General features: G+C 40.1%; 1 protein-coding gene across 1 annotated transcript in view; it reads right to left on the reverse strand.

Annotated features, from left to right (window-relative positions):
• Positions 1-412: 412 nt before the first annotated feature.
• Positions 413-24,061, reverse strand: part of AGXT (alanine--glyoxylate aminotransferase) — a 39,596-nt gene continuing 15,947 nt past the window's right edge. The window contains exons 3-11 of the mRNA XM_054983513.1: positions 23,733-23,797; positions 23,423-23,523; positions 20,995-21,065; positions 13,311-13,395; positions 11,336-11,431; positions 10,729-10,798; positions 6,742-6,837; positions 5,804-5,932; positions 413-2,239 (exon numbers count right to left, since the gene is read on the reverse strand). Coding sequence (XP_054839488.1) covers positions 2,132-2,239; positions 5,804-5,932; positions 6,742-6,837; positions 10,729-10,798; positions 11,336-11,431; positions 13,311-13,395; positions 20,995-21,065; positions 23,423-23,523; positions 23,733-23,797 — 821 coding nt within the window. The 3' untranslated portion in view covers positions 413-2,131. The remainder of the gene's footprint in view (positions 2,240-5,803; positions 5,933-6,741; positions 6,838-10,728; positions 10,799-11,335; positions 11,432-13,310; positions 13,396-20,994; positions 21,066-23,422; positions 23,524-23,732; positions 23,798-24,061) is intronic.

Genomic DNA, 24,061 nt, shown 5'->3' on the forward strand with positions numbered 1-24,061 from the left:
GAAGAAAACAAACATTGGTGGAACTACTTGGCAATAGAATCTCTGAGTAAAATAGCCACGTATTAGGCTGGCAAGTATAATAGAGTGATTGCATATTAAGTGACTCTTGGGGAAATTCCTTTTAATGTTTTTTTATACTTGGAACTTGCAAAATCAAAAATGAGTAGAAGTCTCATCACAGCAAGCTTTAGGTCTGGAAGTAGTAGGTTCTATCTCAATTTGAATAGCTTAATATTCAACACTAATATTTGGGCCTTAGCTGGGAACACCCACAGCAGTATTTTGTTCTTACTGGACTTAAACGGTCCAAGTTAATTTGGAACTGTATAATGTAAAATGTGAATGTGCTTATCTTTCTGGGACAGCAATACAAAATTATATTCTTGTTTACAGAAACTGAAAATAACCACACTTGTTTTATTAATAACCTTTTACTAAGAAGAATATTAGAAATGTTTGGCCTTTTTAATAAGGAGGGTGGGGTTATGAACTGTCAGTTGCTGGAGTATAGAATACTTGATTTGCATGAATAAAGGCATTTGAAGGAATGCAAGGAATAGGTGTGGAACAGAAATATATTCCTTTATCCTTGAATGGGTTCAGGAGGACTGTTGGAAGAATTTGTTCTTCTTTGGCAGTGCTTCTACTGAGTAAAGGTCATCACATCCCCCTGAACATTTTTGTAAACAGTTGCTTCAGTCCCTAAAGTAATGAATCTTCACCGTGTTAAACACAACTTGGTCTAATTCTATTGTTTGGCTAGATTTCATTTCCCCCTCCCCCAGCTTTCAGTGAATAGGCTGAAGAATGGTAAGTCATAGAGTGGTTGGTTGTTGCTTATGGCCTATTTGGACACGAACACCTTTTCTGATCAGAGAACAATACTGTACATACTTGACACTAGAAATAATGGCTCTGTTATAACATCTTCAGCTCTGTCTGACTATGGCGCTGTCAAGTACTAATTTATGGGAATGTAGATTTTGCTAGTATTGAAAACACATTTTGATAGTGTCCAGTTAGCATTCCACCTCTCTTCATTCAGCCGCTGGCATTGGCAGAATTCTGGGCTTGGTTTGCTCGGTTGTGAGTAGGAGATGTGTTCAGTGTCTCATTATACAGAAACTTGTAGTAGGTGCCTGGAGTGAAACACCTCTTTGTAGCTGCTACTGAAAGCCAGAAGAGGTAAGAACAAGATCTCAGACCCATCAGTATAGCCAGATGCAAAAAAAAAAAAACTGGTGGGAAAGGTTTTAAAGTTTTGTGTGGGAAAATCTACTTAGGGAGACCTACTTGTGAGATTGTGTGCACATGCCAACTTAGACAATGATGCATCTAGTGATGTGAAGAAAAACACAAAGGGAACAACAGCATATGGATAGACCCCAACCTAAAGGAAATATGCACTGTTGTTATGGTGGTGTGCATAACACAGGGATCCTTAACCTTTTTGTGCCTGTGGGCATATTTGGAATTCTGACACATGATGGTGGGCACAACCACAAAATGGCTGCTGCAGGAGGTGGAGCCTATGCCGAAATGACTGCCACAAGAAGCAAGAGCCAACCAAAAAACAGGGTGCCTTTTAAAATGAACATACTGTTTTAAAACATTTTCTTGCATACACTCAGGTTCACTGCATGACTGAAAGTAAGATCTTTGTGCTGTCATGGCACCTGCTGCCAAGACAACTTTAAAAAATCTGCAGTCAATCAGATCCAACAGCCAATCAGAAACCCTGCTGGTCAAAGCCCTACTTGCCCCCATCCACTTTCTAAAAACACTTGGTGGGCATCATGGCACCCACAGGTACCACACTGGGGATCCCTGGCATAATATAACATGCATTGAAAAACAAGGGTTTCCCATGTAAATTGTAAGCTATGGTAATTACAGTTAATGAAAAAAACTAGTTTGAGAAGTACATTGAGTGATTGTGTGAAAAGGCCCTTAGAAATTTTGCAGGACTTGAATCATCGGTTTTGTTGCTTGTTTACTGTAGTTGTTCTCTTACGTACAGAAGTTATCAATGCATAATGCTGTGTGAACTGTGATGGAATGGAAAAAATGGTTGATGACATGGTGCTGAATGCATTGGAGGAGGAATGAGAGTAGAAATATAGATGGGGTCTCATAGCTTGTTCTTCAGACAATGTTGAAGGGCATCTTCCAGGCTATGGAGAACTCTGTCAACATTGAATTTAGTACAGTTGTAGCCCATCAATCCTATTCGAAGAACCTGATGAGAGAAGTGTCCAAAAGTGTGATAGTTACATTCTGTAAATCGGTCTTACAGTGTGCACATCAAAAATATTTTATTAAGTATGCATCTGGATTTGGGGAGGGTATGCTTTTTGTTATCCTGAATTTTGGGGACCATTTTAACAATTGCCCTCCATTGCCCTATCTCCCCCTAGAGGCAGCAGGGGGAGAAAGAGGAAGCTGGTCTTGCCAAACTGTGTCGCTGTATCTCTGCCCCTTTTAAATTTTAAATAACTATTGTTTTCTATCAAAGACCAAAATTAGAGGCAGCATCTACCCCCCCCCCCATAGAATAGAATAGCCTTTTAAAATGTAAAGAGGTCTGGAAGCTGACTAACAGCTGATAGGGTAGTCTTGACTAGATATGGGCACAAACAGCATTACGAATGGAAAAAACCCATGAATAGCCCGTTCGTCTGTTCGCGAACAAGCCGTTCGTGAGGCCCCATTCTAAATGAACAAGTTGTCGTTGCAAGCCTCATTGCCTTCGTCAGCCGTTCGTCAAGCCAGACAGGCTGGCACCTGCAATCAATTCCCTTGGCAACCGGAGGCAGGGACTGAACTCTGTCTGAACTCCTTCTGGCTTTAACCCTTCAAAGTACTTCCATCAGAGAGTCCCGTTTTTGCCACTGTGAAGAGAAAATGACAGCCAAGGGGGAGACCCGTGGATCATGCCTTTCCCAGGGTGCAATCTCTCTGAAACTTGGGGGGTCTTCAGAGGACAGCGAGGACTATGTCCCCTGCAAATTTGGTGGGTATTGGACATTGGGAAGGTCAGTTAGTAACCCCTCAAACTAGCTGCCAGCAGACACTGCTGTTTTTGCCAGGACAGGGCCCTTTAAAATATCAGGTGGCAGGGGAGAACCCCCCCACCCCGCCGCCTGCCAGCTGATCATTTAAAGGGATCTTTAAAGGGCCAGGTAAGTGGGTTTGAGGGGAGAGGGGCTAAGTGGGAGGTGGTTGGGGGGGTGGTTCTGGCCCTCACAAACAACGAACATGTTCAGGAACAGTTCATGTTCGTTGTTTGTTGTTTGTGGATGGCAACGAACGACGAACAGGGTGTTCATTTTTCCATTCGTGCCCATGTCTAGTAATGACCTCCAGGCTAGGTCTTCAGGCCATCAGAAATAATGAAGCTATTATTTCTTACCAGTGGTAGAGCGGCCATGTCTGCCACCCACAGGAAATAATGTGCCTGTTACTTTCCATGGGTGATAGAGAGGCTAAGTCTAACCACAAGAAATAATGGCTTTGTTATTAAATATGGGTGGTAGATCTAGACTTGGAAGCCAGATCTACTCAATTGGTTGTTAAGTGGTGTCTCAGTCTCTTTAAAATGTAAAGGTCCAATAATTTCTATCAGATTAGATCTGGCCTCCACTTAAAATATGGCCCTTTAAAGTCTGATGTATACAAGCAGTACCAAGCGGTACCCTATGTGACCTTAGCCCAATCAATAAAGAACACACGAACTGAAGTCCAATGAAGGGGATAACTACTGGCCTTTATTTGCTTATAAGCAAGGAAGAATGATACAATTACCAAGGATGAAAAGCCCCTCAAACTTGACCAGTTCTTTAGAGCTGTAGGGTAATTACATAAGATTTTATACCTTCGGATTAATTAGCAAATATTAGAATAAAGTCTTTATTCTTGGTCGACAGAGGATGCAGAGAATGACCTAAGGACGTTCTATTAGTCAGAAACTTTTGGGGTTGTCCATTCCCACATTCCCAATGTTTAGAATTTCAGAGAACGAACACTTGTCATCTTTGGCACCTCGGTATCAATAATGTTCTTTCCCAGGGGAAATACATCAGTTATTCAACGGCATTCGTAAATAGTTTATCTAGGTCCAAGAGTTAACATAACAAGAGTAGATTGTAAATTTGCCCCCTTCTGTCAATGTAGCAATAATCCCACCAGTTTGATCTGTGAATGGAGAGGTTTGACCCTGCACAGTGTTTCTCTCTTCCTGGCAAATATTGTGCACCAAGGCCAGAGGAGCCTGTTCTCAAAACAAGTGTCTATCATTAACAAGTTGGCCTTAATTTAATGCGGCCTTGGAACCAGCAATTGTGCTACACCAGTTCTGGCATCCTAGTGTCAGCCCAAGATCTTATCAGTTGACACTAACCAGGCAAGGCAGTGCTCTTTTATTTTTCTTTCACTTTTTGAGGCTAATTCCAGCAGCAAAGGAGAGGAGTGGGAGGTGCAGGAAAGGCCTATTCATTTTGATTGTGCATAGCCACTCAGGCTTACCTTCTACCTAGACTTGATCATCAGTACATGCTATGGAGACACAAAGTATCTGAATATGATGTGACTATGAATATGATGTACATTAATATGATGTGGCCATGAACATGAGCTATATGTAAGGCAATGCATGGACTGTTCACTGAAACTAATGAGGTTTTAACTGTTTGCAACATTTATCAGAAATGTACATCCCACCGTACATCCCACAGTCTAAAAAGAGGGAGATGACTCTCCTGGTGCCCCAAAATACTCCAGGAGATAAATGTTTGTTAGTTTGGATATCCCAAAGCCCGCCTAAAACAGTTAACTTCTGGTTTATTTTTGATTTGCATATATCCAAGTGCACACCCCTAGAACCCATAGTTCCAACAATTCCCTGACCAATACCTGTAAATAGGGTTAGCTGTATTTACCCTCTCACCATGTGATCTCCATTCTGATATTTAGTCTCACTTTGAACTAACTACAACTGATTTCTGGCCCTGCATGAGCACAAATATGTTCTTTAAGTAGGAAAAGGAAAACAGACACCCCGTGACAGCATTTAGAGTTCTCTGATGGAGAATTATACAGAATTGAAATTAATTGGACACCTGTTTCTTGGGGCCAGTCCCTTTCTATTTCATGTTTTTGTAACTTCTACCATGGTATATTTACTTCATTTACTATTGGCAATTTGGGATGCAAGAAGAGAGGTCTGCAGTCAGATCTCACGATGTTTTGATGTATAATGGCAAATGTTGGAGCCTGCAAATTATATTGGAACAGCAGTGCTTGGGAAGGAGGGGGGGTCATTATTCTTTAACATCTGATCTAAATTGCCTGGGGAAGAGAGTGGTTCACTGATATAATTTGAGAAAATATTGTAGGGGGAAGGTCAATACTCCAGCACTCTTTCTGTAGCAGTCAAATCTAATCAACTGCTCAGTTGGTTTAGGTGAAAATTAAAATAGTGATAGAGTTGATAATGGAATTCCTGCATAACAAATAGTTTGGCCCAATGAGTCATTATTTGTGTTTCCAGTAAATCCATGGTTTGAACTCTTCTACTTTGGGAAGCAGGTTGAGGATTGCATGTTCCCTTCACTGCACAAAAGACTATAACAAGGAGAAAAATAGACTAGAAGCCTCATGGTTGACCTGCTAACTTTTCACTGGTATAATGTTTTGGTGAACTTGTAAGCTCTCATCTGCTAAACTTTAATATGCAACAAGCCAGACAGCATGAAAGCAAGTCTCACAGTATTTGTTATCTCCCCACAAACAATGATTTACCTACCTTGTCTGCTGATGGGCCCAGACCTCCTGAAACCTCAATCCCATGATTTTTCATAATGTATTCAATGATTTCCTTCCAGTCATATCCTTCAGGTACTGAAACAGTGGTGATTGTGGGTAGTCGTGCCTCCTGAAACATGAAAATAATGGATCAGAACCACATAGATGTATACTAGATATGTGTAAAAACATTATGCACTTTCCAGAAGCTTTGGTAAATAAGCACCATCCATGTGAAAAGTGTTTCTTGCTACTACCCTGAACCACACGTGTCCACACCCTTCAGATGTTTTTCCTTGCTTGGGTGTAATCCTCTCACTTGAGAAATAACTATTGGCTAATATGCAATAAAGTCTGTTGACCAAATATCCATTTGGTATGTCAACATAATGGAATGTATAGCTGAAGATAGATACATTTAATATTTAAAAATGGATCCAGAGAGGTCTCATCATAAATAACACTACCTTTGTCTCACTGTATTTGCAAATCTTTAAAAAAATCTCTTTACTAGAGCTGAAACTGGGATGAGTGTACATACTAGGAACAGCTATTCCTCATGGAAAAACTATTATTATGCTCCAGCCTACATAAACTATGAGGAAGGCCCATGGCTCATTGCCACAACATCTTCCTCACTCATAGAAAGTCAAAGGTACAATCCTTTGCTTGTCAAATTAAACAGAAGGTGATGTGAAAGGGCTCTGGAGACTCTGAAAACCAGCTGCCAGTCAGAGTAAACAGTTTTGCCCTTGATAGATCTTAATAGATATGAGCTCCTGCCTGCCTTTGATACGATATCCCCCCCTTAATTCCTTTTAACTCACTGCACCTAGAGCCTTCACTTTGCCTTAGCCTTCTGTAAGGGAGACTGTTATTCCCTCATTCACCCTCCTCAGGCCCAGATCTTAAATGTGTGACTAGCCTGATCAGTCATACCGGTTCTTTCACAAAGAGTTTGAGACCTAGCTTCTGCAGCCCTTCACACAGGTACAGACTATTCTCCTTGTGACACTTCCAGAAGTTCTCAAGCCCCTGTGTTGGAAAAATAAAGGTATCTCACCATATTTTACATTTAAACAGTAACAATATCTTTATCTTTAGAAATGTCAGATTCAAGAGTGGCTTCATCAGATCATTTACCAGTTCTTAGCCAGTAAATTCCCATGAAATTAGTAAAATACGGTCTTCAGTTTTTCTGTCCACATCATTAAAAATGCTTTCAACAATGTTTCTTACTTGCCAGGCAAGGGCTGCCTTAGAAAGTGAATCAGCCATCAGCCTTCAAAAATATGTATTCTGCCTCCAGTTGAGGAAATATCACCTCCCGCTCTTATGAAAACAAGTATTCTTCAGTCTTTGGGATGTATAGGTGGATTTAGGCCTATATTATTTTGGTGCTGTGACTCCAACTGTAAGGATTAAGATGCCTTGTTCCTGAGAAAGTGTTCTGGATGACTCCCATCAGGCCTGATTCAGAAACAGGCATGCACTTAAGAAGCCTGAGTGGCCATTTCCACACGACTTACTGGCCTCTGGAATGTTGCACAAAACGCGGAAGATAGCGTCTTCTCGCATGAAATCACTCCAGGAAGACTCAATGTCATGCAAAACTCCCGGATGATAGCATCTTCCTGGAATGATTTCGCGCGAGAAGACGCTATCTTCTGCGTGTTTTGCGCAATGTTCTGGAGGACGGTAAGTTGTGTGGAAACGGCCCGTATCTAGTTAGCTTTCCTATATCAGACCATTTAATTACTGGCAAGAGGTATACCACAGATAACATCTTTGGTTCGTTACTGGGTATAGTACACAATAATATAATTATGGAGTCTCTACTTCCTTTTAAAGCCTTTATTATTACAACATACCTACTTAGTATTCTTAATAACTATCAACAGGAAATCATACCATCCATTAAAACAAGTACAAAGACAATTAAGGAGAGCAATTACATGAGTCAAAAGTATCCTACCTAGAGGAGGAAAATGAGGATTTATGGGGTCTGGTCTCGGAACTATTGGCGACACCAGCGAAGGCAACTAAAGAAGAGGTTAAAAGCGCCATTTTGGAAGTCCGCCGGGCTTCTTCAAAATATGCAACGAAGCGGCAGCTGCCTCGCGAGATCATCATCGATTTTTCATCTAAAAGGATCCGAGACACTATCCTATACAACTCATACAACGCGGATCTGGACTTTTTGGGTAACAAAGTCAAGATACTGAAAGACGTCCCATTTTTAGTTCAGAAAAGACGATTTAAGTATAAAAAGCTCGCAGCTCTTCTGAGGGAACGTGGAATAAAGTACAAATGGCTATTTCCGGAAGGTATCTGGTTCAGTTACAAAGATCAAGCTTACAAGATATTATCAGAAGATCAACTAAGGGATTTTGAGGACAAAAATCCGGAATTTCAGCGAGACACCAAGCAAGAAGAAAAGGAGAAGTCTGAGGGGGGGGGGGGGAGGAAACGAGCACTGCGGCTGCAGTTGCTCAGAGAGAATTGCGTCCGGGACCCAGGAGGGGGAGGAAAACTTAATTTGAATTTGAATTGTAATTTGCATTTTGTAAGGTCAACCACTCCATCAATATTATACAAAGCTTTAATTTTTTAAATAATGGCAGTATGAAGGGAAAGCATTCTGTGTAGTGTAGTTGTTATATGTTGTTGTTGGGTTTTTTTTCTTTCCTTCCTTTGTTCCCCTTCCTTTCCTTTGTATTGTTAGTTAATGTAGTTAATAAAAAGAATTAAAAAAATCAAAAGTATCCTACCTAAAGATATCTTGCCCCATTAAAACAAGTACAAAGACAATTAAGGAGAGCAATTACATGAGTCAAAAGTATCCTACCTAAAGATATCTTGCCTAAAGAACCTTTTCTTAACAATAGCCTGTCTAGTTATGGGGCAGGGCTAGCCCTGTTTCTGTGTGCATAGATATCTTGAACAACTTTCTTAGACATATCCAGCAATTGTTCCCCTATAGTTGTAGCCATATCCATGACAATAGCAAGGGTTTGCAACAATTACACTGCTGTCACATTTATTTATTTATTCATTTAAGCATTCATACCCTGCCTTTCCCCATAGTTCGAGGCAGCCTAGAATTTTTTTTAAATTTCCCAACTAAAACCAAGATAAAATCTCTCCAACCTCCCCATTAAAAGATGCTTACCCTTCACACCCCCTCAGAGAGCCCGTTCCGCAGAGTAGGTGACATGATGGAAAAGGCCTGGGATCTGGTCAATGCCAGATATGCCACTCTAAGTAGTGGGGTAGCCAACAAATTACTGCCTGAGGATCATAGTTGGTACACTGAATCGTATGGAAGGAGAAAGTCCTTCAAATGTTTGGATCCCAGCAAATGAAGTGTTTTACAGGTCATGACTAGACGTGGGCACAAACAGCATTATGAACAGAAAAAAACCACAAACAGCCCGTTCGTCTGTTCACGAACAAGCCATTTGTGAGGCTCCATTCTAAATGAACAAGGGTCATTGCAAGCCTCGTTCGTTGCCTTTGTCAGCCATTCATCAAGCCAGATAGTCTGAGGCCTTTCAATCAATTCCCCTGACAATGGCAGGGACTGAACTCTGTATGAACTCCTTCTGGCTTTCCTTCTAGCTTTAACTCTTCAAAGTACTTCCAGCAGAGAGTCCTGTTTTTGCCACTGTGAAGAGAAAATGACAGCCAAGGGGGAGACCCGTGGATCATGCCTTTCCCGGGATGCAATCTCTCTGAAACTTGGGGGGTCTTTGGAGAACAGTGAGGACTATGTCCCCTGCAAATTTGGTGGGTATTGGACATTGCGAAGGTCAGTTTGTGGAGTGTTTAAAGGGCCCTGCCCCTTGCACATGGCAGGAAAGTGCCCTTTAAACTATCAGCTGGCAGGCAGCAGGGGGAAATTCCCCCTGCCACCTGCCAGCTGATAGTTTAAAGGGATCTTTAAGGGGCCACGAACAACAAACAATGAACACGTTTGTTAACGGTCATGTTCGTTACTGTTCATTGTTCATTGTTTGTGGATGACAATGAACAACAAACAGCTTGTTCGTTTTTTCCCCTTCGTGCCCATGTCTAGTCATGACAAGGGTCTTGTATTGAACTTGGGGGGGAAAGTGGCACCTAACATAGCTATTTTAAAATGGGTAACACATCGGGTTCTGCATTCTGGACTATTTGTGGTTTCTCGAGAGAACAGAATCCTGTGGCACTCCACAAGCAAAATCCCACACGATTGATTCTGCACCTCTGGTGGAGACTCTTTCTGTCCAATCAGACAGAAAAGAAGTCCAAGGAACTATGCCCTTAACACCAACTTCATATTCAAGCTGTTGGATAAGAATGGAGTGTTCAACTGTGTCAAAGGCTGCTGAAAGATCTAACCCTATCAACAGGGAAGATTATTTAACTTTAAGCAAAGATCACCCCCAGTACATCTAAAGCCATCTCAGTCCCAAATCCATGCCTAAATCCAGATTGGAATGGGTGAAGGGCAGATGTGTCATTCAGGAAGCTCTGCTGTGCAATCACATGCTCTATGAACTTCCCTAGAAAAGGCATGTAATTGGCCTTAGTTCCTAGCCAATGAAGGTTTTTTAAGCAGAAGTCTCATCACTGCCACCTTCGAACATTTAGGTTTCCTCTAGTTAAAAGCACAAAGGGCAAATGTAGACTCTTACATGTGTTGGATCATGCAACTATAGCTGGCTATTTATGACTGAGGCATGTCCTAAACTTGTATCTCCCCATTGCATTTTGCAAGTTTACTGTGAGCACGCATCAACATAATACCTTTGTTATAAACATGAAGCTTGTGCAAAGTCTGAAATTGATCTTAAATTCCATTTTTAACTAAACAGTTGATGTAATATTCCACACCACCTCTTTAATAGCCTGAGGGCCTTATAGACTGCTGCAGTGACTCACCTGTTCTGCAAGAATTGCTAAGCCTTCTCGTAGGCAGAAGAATGTGTTGATAGGTGCAGTATGATGATACCTGTAAAAATGCATGCAGCATAAGAGATGCTCAGCATCCATAAACTGAATCACTGAAACCCATTTTGTAAGCCCCATTTCATAAGGAGCAGGAAAACCAAGTGAGAACATCGTGCTAATATCTACTTAAGGCCAGGAGGTCATAAAAAATTGGAGGCTGTCCATCCTTCTAAATTTGAAAAGTCTGAGGCTGAAAGTACAAACTGCATTGCTCCTAATCCCACCCAATCTCTCACCCCGCCCCCCATCAATGCTGAATGTAAAGCAACTTTGGATATTCTGTCTGAGAACAGGAACAGTAGGCAGAAGGGGCTGCTTAACCCTTAATCTCCCTGCTATTTGCTTAAAATTTGCCTCCCCCCACCCCCTTATCTACTTTTTCATCCAGCTTTGTGGCTGTAGCTTAAGGCTCAGGTGGTGACTGGCAGTATTACTGTAAGGATGGATAACAGTGTCATAGCCCTTCCATTTCCTAGGAACCAGGCAGCTGCTTTGCAGTTTGGAAGGGAAGCAGATGCTATAGCAGAAGCTCTCTTGCCGTATTAGGTTGTCATCACAGCCCCAATATTTAGTAAGTTCTTCCATATCCAGATAGAAGGAGGTTGGTTTTGTCTTCCTGTTATAAATCTTCTTCCTGACAAAGTGAAAAAAATGGATATTTTAAGAAATCCATTTGTGACTTTTTCTGGCAGGCCAGTTATTTGAATATTAATTCTAGATATCCCACTTTATTTCCCCTCTGCTGCTATAAGCTTAGGCTGGGCTATTCTGTGTAGCAAGGGTCATTTCTGCCAATTGAACTCAGTTGGGAACTAAATTTGCTCATAGTTTTGAGGAACCACCTGTAGTATTGGCAGGGCTTTTTTTCAGCCCAAACGTGGTGGAATAGAGTTCAGCACCTCTCCCTACAGCCCAAGACTTCCCTGCTGGCCAGCTAAAGCTGGGAAAGCCCCAAATGGGCTTTAAACTTCAGCTGAGAGGAGGGGGATTCCCCCTTCCAGCCCAAGCCTGCCTGCCTGCCTGCCTGCCTACACTGTCTTTCTCCCTCTCTCTCTCTCTCTCTCTCTCTCTCTCCCTCCCTTGGGGGCAGCCATACCATGCATGATGACATCACTTCCTGGAAGTGATGTAATCATGTAGTCCCAGGAGCATGCGTGCACTTTGAGCATGTGCATATAGTGACAGGGACACCACTTTTTGCTGGGAGTTGCCCCGGGTGCCTACCTCCTTCCTCAGAAAAAAAACCCCTTGAGTGTTGGCAATAAATGACCCTGATTACACATAACAGAGGACAGGTTCCTTGGGAATATTGCTAACTGTGGAATTTATGGGAGGGTCTTAATGTTTACTGAGGATACCATGCCTACTGCACACATTCAGTTGAACACTAATATAAAATGATGATGCCTTTCACAAGCCTTCAGCACTTACCCTTGCTTTTCTACCTCAGAGTATAGTGCACGGAAGAAGAACCACAGATTGCACTGACAAATCTCAACTACCTAACAGCCAGTGTTCATGACTATGGTGCAGTTAGAAACCAATGGAGTTTAAGCCAGGGATGTCCAATTTCTATGAGTTTCTTGGTGAGGGGATCTATGACAGTAAAAGTGGCCAAACCAAAATAACTATACAGGGTACATATTGCTGGGGGATAGCACGGGCTACCCATTTCTGTTTTTTCAATTGCCATATAAGTGTTGGAAGTGAACAGCTACGCAGCCTCTTAGTCTCAGGTTTCAGGCGGGGACTACAAGAGAGTTGGCAAGATAGGTCAAGAACCTGTGCATTCTTCTTTTCTATTATCCTGCTGTTATTCCTGTGAAGTGAAGATTGCTACTCTTAGGGTTCTTCCTTCCAGCTAAACTCCTTCTGTTCTCTCCATTCTATGCGTTTCTTGGCACTTTTGGAATTTTGAGGACAGTCAGTGGGTGCCACCACAAAATGACTGCCTTGGGGGCCATGACCAGTCTCAAAATGGTTACCATATGGTACTGGGTTTTCAGGGCTTTATTACAAGATGCTGAGAAGTTGCAAGCCAAGCATTCTACTGTGATGGGCATAGCAGATTCTGAATAATGTTCCCTGCATATACAAAGGTGGTGTTCTAAAGCACTTCGTTCTGATGAAGTGGAAGAAACCCAGAACTGGCTATATGCTTTGGGCAAGAAGCAAATGGGCACAGAGAAACCCACTGGCAGGCAGCATGATGCCTATAGGTTTTCCACTCGGGACCACTGGTCTAAGCAATCTGTTAATAAATTTCTGGCCAATTCCTAAGGATTTTAAAAGCTACTACTGAGGTCCATTTGATAGAAAGCAAGGTAGACCTTTTTAATATGAGATTTCTAACTTTGGAATTTGCAAGCAGGACTAGGTTTTGTATTATTTGTAGGTGTAGGTACTTAACTAGTACAATAGGAGAAAAAAAAGGCCTCCCACTGTTTTTCCCAAAAGGCATTTTGTACCCAGCATCCTATTGAGAATGGGGCATCTGACAAACCTAGCCTTACCTGGCTCTCAAGCTGAAAGAGATGGGACAAGCACCAGGTGGAGCACTTAAGACTTTCTGGGAACCAGAGTAGAGAATGTCAATTCCTGTGTGTTAATAGAGGGAAAATTTGTTAAGAGTTCCTAACACAAGAAGTTTACCACTTGAAGATAACCAAAAACTAGTCTGGTTATCTGTCCAATTCTTCTGTATGATACTGTGCTTCTTTAGTAGTTTTGTACAGTACTAGAACAATAGGCTAAATTCAGAAATCATTGTGAAAGGAGAAGCTTTTCGGGAAATTATTTATTTCTTGTCTCCCCAATGAGCAGGGCTGGCTTAAGACATGCTGAGGCCCTACCCTATGTCAGTTTAAAATGCACTATCAAAACATGTAAAACTTTAAAATTGCATTTGGATGGGCGTGGCGTCGCTGACTCCGGGATGGACGCGTGCTGAAAATCCTCCGCTCCTCCCAACCCCCAATTCTCCAAAAAAAGCGACACAAATCTACTTTTGATAGCTATATTATGAAAATTAACAATACTAAAAAGAAAAAGAACTTACCAAAAGCAGCTAAAAACTTGCAGCTGCTTTTTTCGGCGCCTGAGGAAAGTGCACAGAGCGAAGGAGCAGAAAAGGAGAGACCCAAAATGGCCGACGGACTTCCTTCTCATACATTTGAAAAGGTACATAATTTAGACATTACTCTAGACCCTCAGCTAGATAAACTAAAAAATGAAATCTTAGATCAAATTGCTAAACTGATTGCCCCATTAACGGCACAACTGGCTGAAATAAAAGTGGACTTGCAAGCAACAAACCTAAAAGCAGATAAAGCCTTAGACGCAAACTTCTCGACACAGAAAGAAGTGAACTTACTGCATGAGGCATTTGAAAACCAACAAGAAAGATTGATCAACCTAGAAGTTAATATGAGACAGAATCACCTGAAGCTGAGGGGTATTGATGAACTATTGATACCAAAAGAAAACTTAATGCCTGTAATCACAAAATGGCTGACAAAACATCTAGAACTAGAAGGAGTAAACACCATAATCACAAAAGCCTACCGACTTGGAACTCCTAAGCCATATAAGAATAGACCTGTGCCAAGAGACATAATCATAGAGATACCTGATCAAAAAATAAGGATGAAGATAATTGAAACAGCTAAAATATCAGGCTCAATATTATTCAATGGATCTCCTGTACAAATATACACTGATTTACCGAGAGAAGCACTACTAATAAGGAAGGAACTGAAACCTATCACGGATGCGTTGAGGAAAGCTGACATCAGATATAAATGGATAAATCATGTCAAGATATTAGTGATTTTGAACGGAAAACATCATGTTGCTACGAACCTAAGGAACGGAACAGAACTCTTGAATAACATCGGCGTGGAGATACCCATGGAAACAAGCAAGCAAAATCAGAAGAGGAAATCGACGGACATGCTTTCCCCACAGAAGGGAAGTAAGATCCCGATAAGAAATGCCTAGCAGATCTTGAAGAACAGAAAATTCTCAATGAACTAAAACAGTTACTGTTGTGTCTTATATATTTTGATTAAGACAAATGGAGATTGGGGGCGGGGGGGGGGAGAGTGAGGGCTTTAGCACAGCTCCGTGGTATTAGAACTTTTCATTTGGAAGTTTACTTTCCAAAACTGTGGCGTATAAACAACGACCCAGTTTGAAAGTTCTACAAATAGCTGATAGCACTTAAATTGATCGTTAAATTGTTATTTAGTTAAGAGTGTTCATAAGGAAATTTGATATCTTAGGGGTAGGGAAGGGGAGGGAGGGGGAGAATTTAGGGGTTTAAACTCATTAATATCGCAAGTTTTAAGATTTTGGGGGAGGAAGGGAAGGGTTATATAGTTCAGAATAGTACAGGAAGTAACAAATTTATAAGGAAATACAACAGCACCTAGATATTTATATAGTTAATTATATTACTAAAAAAAAAAATCTACAAAAAAAAATCAAATTAAAAATTAAAGATAATAATAATAATAGAATAAGGAGAATTATAAGGGAAAACTCCCTAAGGGAAATACAAAACCATTCAACCAAACAAACAAATAAACAAAAAATCAATCCAAACAAATAAACAAACAAACAAACAGTACCTATAGATAAGATATAGGGATTAGTTATAAGTCTTCGTGATATAAAAGAGTGGTATTAAAATATAATACCAAACTGTATGCCTTTTGATGTTTGATATTATTGTAGTAGGTTGGAATTTGTGTTATATAACAGAAGCAGAATTATATATACCATAATATGGTTTCTAAGTTCAAAATAACTACTTTGAATGTGAGAGGTTTGGGAAACTCCATAAAGCGGAGAAGAGTTATTTCTTTGTTAGCCAAAACTAAATCTCAGGTGATTTTCTTACAGGAAACTCATGCTAAAAATAATGATACAGACGTTCTAAAGGCAAGCTGGATTCAATCACAATATTATGCAGCAGGTAATTCTAAATCGAGGGGGGTGGCAATACTGTTTACAAAAGATCTACCATTTCAACATAAAAAAACCCTCAAAGATCCTAAAGGGAGATTTATCTTTGTTAAAGGTTCAATTCAGGAACAAAGCTACACTTTCGCATCCATTTATGCTCCTAATAATCAACAATTAAACTTCATAGAAGAAACACTAGGAAAACTGGAGAAATTTCAGGAAGGCCATCTCATAGCAGGGGGGGGACCTAAACTATATAATGGATTACAAATGGGACAAAACACACTTTGAGAAAAGTACCACCAAAAAAAATAAAAAGACTAAATTACCACCCATCTTTAAAAAACACAATCTTATTGACATATGGAGACACCTACACGTAGGGGAAAAAGATTATACTTATTACTCTCAAAGGCACAACACATATACCAGGATTGACTTTATTTTAGTTTCTGAATCACTGCTTGAGCAAGCGGTTGACTCCCAAATTGGATCATGTTTAATTTCGGACCACTCTTGGGTCAATGTTTTAATAACCTCAGAAACACAAAAACAGAGCTCCAAACAATGGTGCCTGCCGAAACACTTACTCTACAATCACCAAGCAGCTAAAGAAATAGAAAAGATTTTAGAAAGAGCCATAGCTGATAATAATTCTGAAGAAATAAAGGCTAACATACTTTGGGACACAATTAAAACAGTATCAAGAGGACATATTATAGCGCTTTCAGCGAATATAAACAAAGAAAAATTAAAATTTAGACAGGAATTAGTAGAAACCATTAAAAGTCTGGAGGAAAAGCACAAACTGACAGGGAGCAAAAAAACGTACCAAAAGTTAACCGCCCAACGCAAAATTCTAGAAACATTTGATAGTAACAGCGTACATAGAAATTTAATTAAGTCTAAGCAAAGATATTGGTTTAACACTCCCAAAGCTTTAAGAACTCTATCGCATAAAATAAAACAGAAGAATCTGAAAAATAACATCCATCTACTTCAAGATGAAAATAAAGAAAACTGCCATGATTCCAAATCAATCTTGCAAGTATTTAGGAAATTTTATACAAACTTGTACTCATCAAGAAACCCCAATCAAACTAAGATTATGGATTTTTTACATTCACTTAAAAACGTAAAGAAACTAGAAGAGAACCATAGATTAATTTTAGAAAAACCTATTTCCCTACAGGAAACCCTAGAAGCAATCAAATTAGCCAAAAATAATAAAGCCACAGGGCCTGATGGATACCCATCAGAGTTCTATAAAAAATATGCCACAATACTAGTTCAATATCTAACTAATACATGCAATTTAGTTTTGGATGAATGTAAATTACCTCCTACTTGGAATATGGCCGATATAGTAGTTATGCATAAACAAGGAAAAGACCCAATAAAAGCTGATTCATATAGACCTATATCTCTTCTTAATCATGATTATAAATTATTTACATCAATTCTGGTCAGACGTCTAAACACATTTATAAGCAATTATATCCATAACAATCAGGCAGGCTTTATACCCAAAAGAGAAATTACAGATAATATTTACAAAACACTAAATTTGATTGAGTATTGCCAAAATAACAGGACTGAAGCATTGTTCCTATCTCTGGATATTCAAAAAGCGTTCGACTCGGTGGAGAAAAAATATTTATGTAGCACCCTCCAATTTCTAGGCTTTGGTGAGAAATTCCTAAACACTATTGGAGCTATATACACGCATCCCACAGCTAACATTAGACTTAATGGTCTACGTTCTGAAAAAATTGCAATTACTAGAGGCACTAGACAGGGCTGCCCATTATCTCCCATACTTTTTGCCATAGCCTTAGAACCCTTCGCAATTGCTTTAAGAGAAAATGAAAATATACATGGAATCTCTATCAAAGAGAATTTTTTTAAAATCTCACTTTTCGCTGATGATATGTTAATTTACCTAACTAACCCAACAAATTCAATGATATATCTCCACCCCTTGTTATCTGAATTTGGTGCCATATCTGGCCTGGTTGTAAACCAAACAAAATCACAAATTCTTCCTATCAATCTCTCTAAAAATACTGAAAATATAATTTCTAAACAGTATAAATACCAATGGGCCTCTAATCATTTAACTTATCTTGGCATTAATATTTCTTCTAAATTAAACGATCTTATCAAATTGAATCATCAAAGAATAGCAAACCAAATTAAGGAAGAAATCATCAATTGGAATAAACTAAAACTTAGTTGGTTTGACAGATTCCATCTAATAAAATCATTTATACTACCTAAATTTCTTTTTGTTTTCAGAGCAATCCCAGTAATAATCCCCATAGCACTAATTACTCAATGGCAAACAATGATCAATAATTTTTTATGGCAAAATAAACATCCAAGAATTTCATTTTCCACGTTGAGACGAAAATCTAGAGATGGAGGTTTTAATTATCCAGATCTCAATCTATACCAAGTAGCAACCAGACTTCTAAACTTACTTCAACTTATCTCTATGGAAACTACATCAGAATGGATCACTCTCTTTAATATTCAATTGGACAAATTCTCCTTTAACGACTTAATATGGAACAAACAAATAAATAGACCCAAAAACATTAATAAAAACAAATGTTTATTAGCAATTTTGCAGATATGGGATAAATTTAAAACTAAACTCATTCCACAAAAATCCAGATTCTCCTCATTTGTTAATCAGCCTTGGTTTCCTCCAGGTCAAGAAACTGGTTTCATAAAGATATTCCAACAGGCTAAGATAACAAGATTAATTGATATAGCTACAAATTCAGGCCTGATGGAGAAATCAGAAATAGAAGACAAACTAATGCAAAAACTGTTATGGTTTAGATATTTACAGATTAAAAATATGATGGAACAAATAGACATAAAAACAATAATGAAAACTCCCATGACGGAATTTGAAATGATATTACGCTCCTACACAGCTCAAAAAAAAGGAATGATCTCCATACTCTACACTACATTATTGAGTATTTTGAATAAAAAGCAAATTCTCTGTCAATCCAGCTGGGCCAAAGATTGCAAAGTAGAACAATCACCTGAGATATGGAATAAGATTTGGAATTCAACTATATTTAGATCAAATGTAATCCTAACTAAGTTGCAAACATTTAAAATTATTCACAGGTGGTATCTTACGCCTAAGAGACTATCTTATATATATCCCTCAGCTTCCCCACAATGCTGGAAAAATTGTGGAGAAACGGGTACGTTTGCCCATTGTTGGTGGGGTTGCCCTTTTATAAAAAATTATTGGGAAAAAGTGATTGAATTAATCAATACAATTACAGGATATGAAATCCCTTTGGATCCCAAAATCATTTTTTTAGATCAATGGGATGACTTAAAAATACCTATGATTAGAAAAGAATTGATAGCAACTTTATTAGTAGTAGCAAAAAACGAGATAGCGTTGGTTTGGAAAAAAGATCACGCACCCTCTGTAGATTCGTGGTTTGAAAAACTATGGAATCATTTTATAATGGAAAAAACTCACAATGACCTGTATATAGCCGAACAGTTTCCTACAGAATCCAAGTTCATGGAAAAATGGCTTCCATTCTTTGAACATGTTGAAAAGAATAATATCCAGCCTAAATCAAAAATACTTCAAACAATTACTCTTTCTAGCAGCTTTATATTGTAGCCTATTAGTTTTGTTGTATTACATAGTTCTTAATTGTATGTAATTAACTACCTCCTGTATTACAAAAGTTTTGTACTGGTTACTATTTCAGTTATAGTTATATGTGTATGTTAGTACGTTGTAATAGTTTAATTGCAATAAAAATTAAAACATAAAAAAAAAAAAAATTGCATTTGGATGGCATGTCCACACTATGCATTTAAACTAATTTAACTTTCATTCTCTCTTTCACTGAAAGCCTAGGCATTGTTCTGAGATGAGGGATGGGAGTTTCTCATAGCCTCTCACAAAGCTCTAAGCCCCAGAATCTAGTGAGGGGATCTATGACAGTAAAAGTGGTCAAACCAAAATAACTATACAGGGTACATAGAGCTGGGGGGATACCATGGCCTACCCATTTCTGTTTTCTTAATTGCCATGTAAGTGTTAGAAGTGAATAGCTATGCGGTCTCTTAGCCTCAGGTTTCAAGCAGGAAGGGACTACAAGAGAGTCGGCAAGATAGGTTAAGAACTTGTGCGTCCTTTTCTATTATTCTGCTGTTATCCCTATGAAGTGAAGATTGCTACTCTTAGGGGTTCTTCCTTCCTTCCATCTAAACTCCTTCTGTTCTCTCCATTCTAGCTTTAGATAGATTAGGATGCTATCTTTCTTTCGTCTCCAAAGTGGAGTTCCTTAAATAAAGGACTCTCATTTCTTTACTAAAGATAAAGCAGACTCTGTATATGAACATCCTTTGTACCCATTGGGCTATTCTGTCATTCAATAAGAACCATTTTATAAAACTGCATACCCTGACTTGGACAGCCCGGTTGAGACTGATCTCAGAAGCTAAACAGGGTCAGCATTGGTTAGTGATTGGATGGGAGACATACGACGACAACCAGGGTTGCAGAGGCAGGCAATGGCAAACCACCTCTGTTAGAGTCTCTCTACATCATACTCCTTACACTAGGACACTCAAGTGAAGTTAGACGCAATGTTAGCCAGAAGGCGTAGTTTAAAAGCCAAAGGTTCTGTTAATTACCCCTCTGAGGGTATTTTGAAAAGAAAGAGCTGGATTGCTCCTCAAAGTGTTTGTTAATTTCATCTACTTAACAAACCCTCTGAGGAGCATCTTTGTCTTTTTAAACTACCCTCTTGTAGAGAGGAGAAATTGACAGAGCCTTCTGTTCTGCCTTTTTAAACTACACGCCCCGGCTAACATTGCATCTCCCTTCACTTAAGCATCCTAGTGTAAGAAGTATCGTGTTGAGAGACTCTTAGTCTCTTGCCATGAAAACCCCACCAGGGCTCACCATAAGTCAGCTATGACTTGACAGCACTCTCCACATAGACCTGCATAGTTTTTCATTTCCCTGCTGGTATTACTTTAGAGATCATTGAACCAAATCCAAAACTGAGCTTCAATCTCCCAGCATGATCCTTTACTAGGGACGGTTAGACAAGCAAGTCTTCTGTAGAATCTCAGAAGTAAATACATTCCATTTCATATAGATATTTACAATTTAAAATGGAAATACGTTCTTTTTACAGTTATGGATTTCTATGCCTTGCCTACCTTGCTGGTCCATGAAAATTGGAGTACCCCCTAGTGATGCTACAGCATCCACTAGCAGCAAGCAATTATGCCTAAAATGATAAAAGAAAGAATATAGGCTGTATTTTATGTGGTTTTCTGTTATTCTTTCCTGTTTATGTATTTAAAAATCCAAACAAACAGAGCAGGCACCAGGTGGCTAGGAAGAGAGGCTGCTTAACCCATTCTTCTTCACTAGCTTTTCACTTAAGAATTCTTGGCAGATAGCTTTTTTTGGTTTTTCTACTCTGGAGGGAAAACACATGGGAACCCCCTCTCTCTTTCCCCCATAGGCAAAAAAGTTGCCTGCCCCCCCCCAAAAGTGACTGTTTGACAGATCTATCTGACTGAGAGAGCTATAGTGGACCAATTCTAGGTCTTCTTGGATAACTCGTGCTCTGGACCCTTTTCAGTTTGGTTTCAGGCTGGGCTATGGGATGGAGATGGAGATGGCTCTGGAGTACTTAGTTGGTGATCTCCATCTGAATGTAGACAAAAGCCATGCATCTTTGTTGTTCCTCCTGGATCTATCTGCAGCTTTTGATACAGTAGATCATGCCATCCTGTTGAGGTGTTTGGAGGATGAAGTAGGTAGCGTGTCTTACAGTGGTTCAAATCATTTCCCATGAAATGTAGTCAAAGGGTTGCTGTTTGAGACCAGCTTCTTTTCAGAGTGGAAATTATCTTGCAGGATTCCACAGGGCCCAATCTTATCCCCAATGCTATTCAATGCCTATGTAAAGTCTTTAGGAGAAATCTTTCATAGCTATGGAATTGGATGCCATTGATAAGTGGATGATATCCAGCTCTGTATCTCACTGTCCAAATCACCAGGTGATGCAGTAGACATCTTGGGTAACTGCCTGACAATTGCAGTCAAATTACTGAAAATGAACAAATTAAAACTGAACATTGTGCTTCCCGCTTTCAAAAGGGTTCCGTTGGAGGAACTGGGAAAGCGAGGCAGTTTGGGAAAGATGCAGGAGCGCAAGCTTGCAAGCTCAGCACAAGCTGAGACTTATCTCTGAGAATGAGGTGCTGCAATCAGATGAAGAGGGAACACCTGCATTGCAGCTTATGAACTGAGAACAAGGATAAAAAGAAGCCATTGAGTAGGGCTTGGTGTGGAAGCAACCTTGTTCACCCCACTCCCTGTGACGTGCATTTCTGTGCCTGGAAGCTCTTGACCCTTCCTTGCCTCCTGCTCCCCATGGACAGAACTCTTGGCTCATGACCCCGGTTTGACTCCTGGACGTGTACCTGCCTGCCTTGCTTTTGGACTGCCTTACCTGTGAACTGACCTGGAACTATCTGATCCGCTGGTGAGCTACCCTGTCCACCAGACACTCCCATGCCAGCCCTTGGTTGGCACCCAGCCCCTGGGCTTGACAGCCTCTCCCCCTATGCTCTACCGTGGTAGCTTCACTCATCTGAATAGGGCCATCTTCAGGTGCATTGTCCATGAGCGATGTCACCTATGTGCTATGCTCAGGCTTGGTTCTGGTAAAGGAAATACAGACACTTCCTTTGGGTTGGAATGGCCACAACTTTATTGATTACAGTCAGATTGGCGCATTGGCCAGGCATATGGGCAGCAGATCCTTTGGTATCAAAAGGCCCCTTGCTGTTTGATGCATAACACTCCAGCTCAATGTTGGCCCGTGGGACAGCAAGTGGTCTTCCAGCACCAGCCATGATGGCTGGCCCTTGCATCCCATATCTGCAGGGGTGAGCCAGTCGAATGCCCTGCTCACCCCCTAAGGATGCAGCCCAATGCCTCTAAACCACCATAGAAGGAAGGCCGAAGGCCTAACTCCTGCCAGTGCTCCAACGGCTGTGGCATAAGATGGCCTCCAACTTATGAAATAGCCTGCCTGAACAGACCGTGAAGTCTCCCACTCTCCTAGCTTTCTGCCTTGAGTCTCTGTGGGAAAGGTGGATGATATATCAGTGACCTTTCAACAGCTCTAAGTTTTTAAAAAAGCCCTCAATTTTAATTCTGTAATTCTGTTACTCTGTCACTCTGATTTTCCTTTAGTATCTCTTAGGAATGTTGAACCTTTCTATAGTGCTCTATTGCAATTGTGCTTTCATAGGCATTGGCCTGAAGCACTCTGTCCATAGACCGTACAACCAAAGTTAATTCTTTATCATATGCAGCTGAGGACAGTATACCTCATTCTTTTGGAACACGTTCACCTTGTTGTTTGCAAAACTTGCACAGGCAGAAGCGGAGAGACTTCACCAACTGTGTTCCATTTGTTTATTTCTATGCTGTTGCTAGAAGACAAAATCTTTAAAATGGCAGGAAGGTGCAGGCTGCAGCATACACAGTAAACTAGACAGCTTATATTATGGGTTCGCTGCCTTGTTTCTGAGACAACTGTTGTTACTTTACGGTTCTACTGACCTGTGACAGAGTTCTCCAAGTCCATCTAATGGCTGAACCACTCCAGTGGATGATTCTCCATGAGTGATGAAAAACAAAACTGGGGAGTGCTGCACCAAGCTCTGTAACAGACGACATGGAGGGGCGGGAATCATGTACTTGAAAAAAGAGGAGTCAGGAAAAATATGTTCCTAATTGGTGTCTCCTAGGAGCAGATTTTCCCAACTACCTTCTCAATTATGCTAGGAAATGAAATTTATTCATGTTTCTCTTCAAACAAATAGCAGGTAGATTTTTGCTGTATTTTCAATGTGATTTGCTCACAACTCACCCTTTCTATTTCTTCTAGAGTAAAATACTCTCCTGCGGCCTTTACAAGTTGGTAAACATCTGCTCCTACAAGGTGACACATGACAAATCATATTATTTAAATATTACACAGTAAATGGGAAGAAAAGAAAGAAACTGCTCATAAATCCTGGAGAGTATTATTAAATAAGAATTCACCAATAGGCCATCAGGCTCCTCTCAGAACAGGCAACATGCATTTCATTGCTTATCACAGCCATGGATTGACTCCCTTACACTACCATCCTAAGCGGAGGTACATCCTTGAACTTAAGATGGAATTGTTAATGCCTCTCTCAGTTTCCTAGGTAT

The sequence above is a fragment of the Eublepharis macularius genome, chromosome 6, assembly GCF_028583425.1.
Source record: "Eublepharis macularius isolate TG4126 chromosome 6, MPM_Emac_v1.0, whole genome shotgun sequence".
In the NCBI taxonomy this organism is placed as follows: domain Eukaryota; kingdom Metazoa; phylum Chordata; class Lepidosauria; order Squamata; family Eublepharidae; genus Eublepharis; species Eublepharis macularius.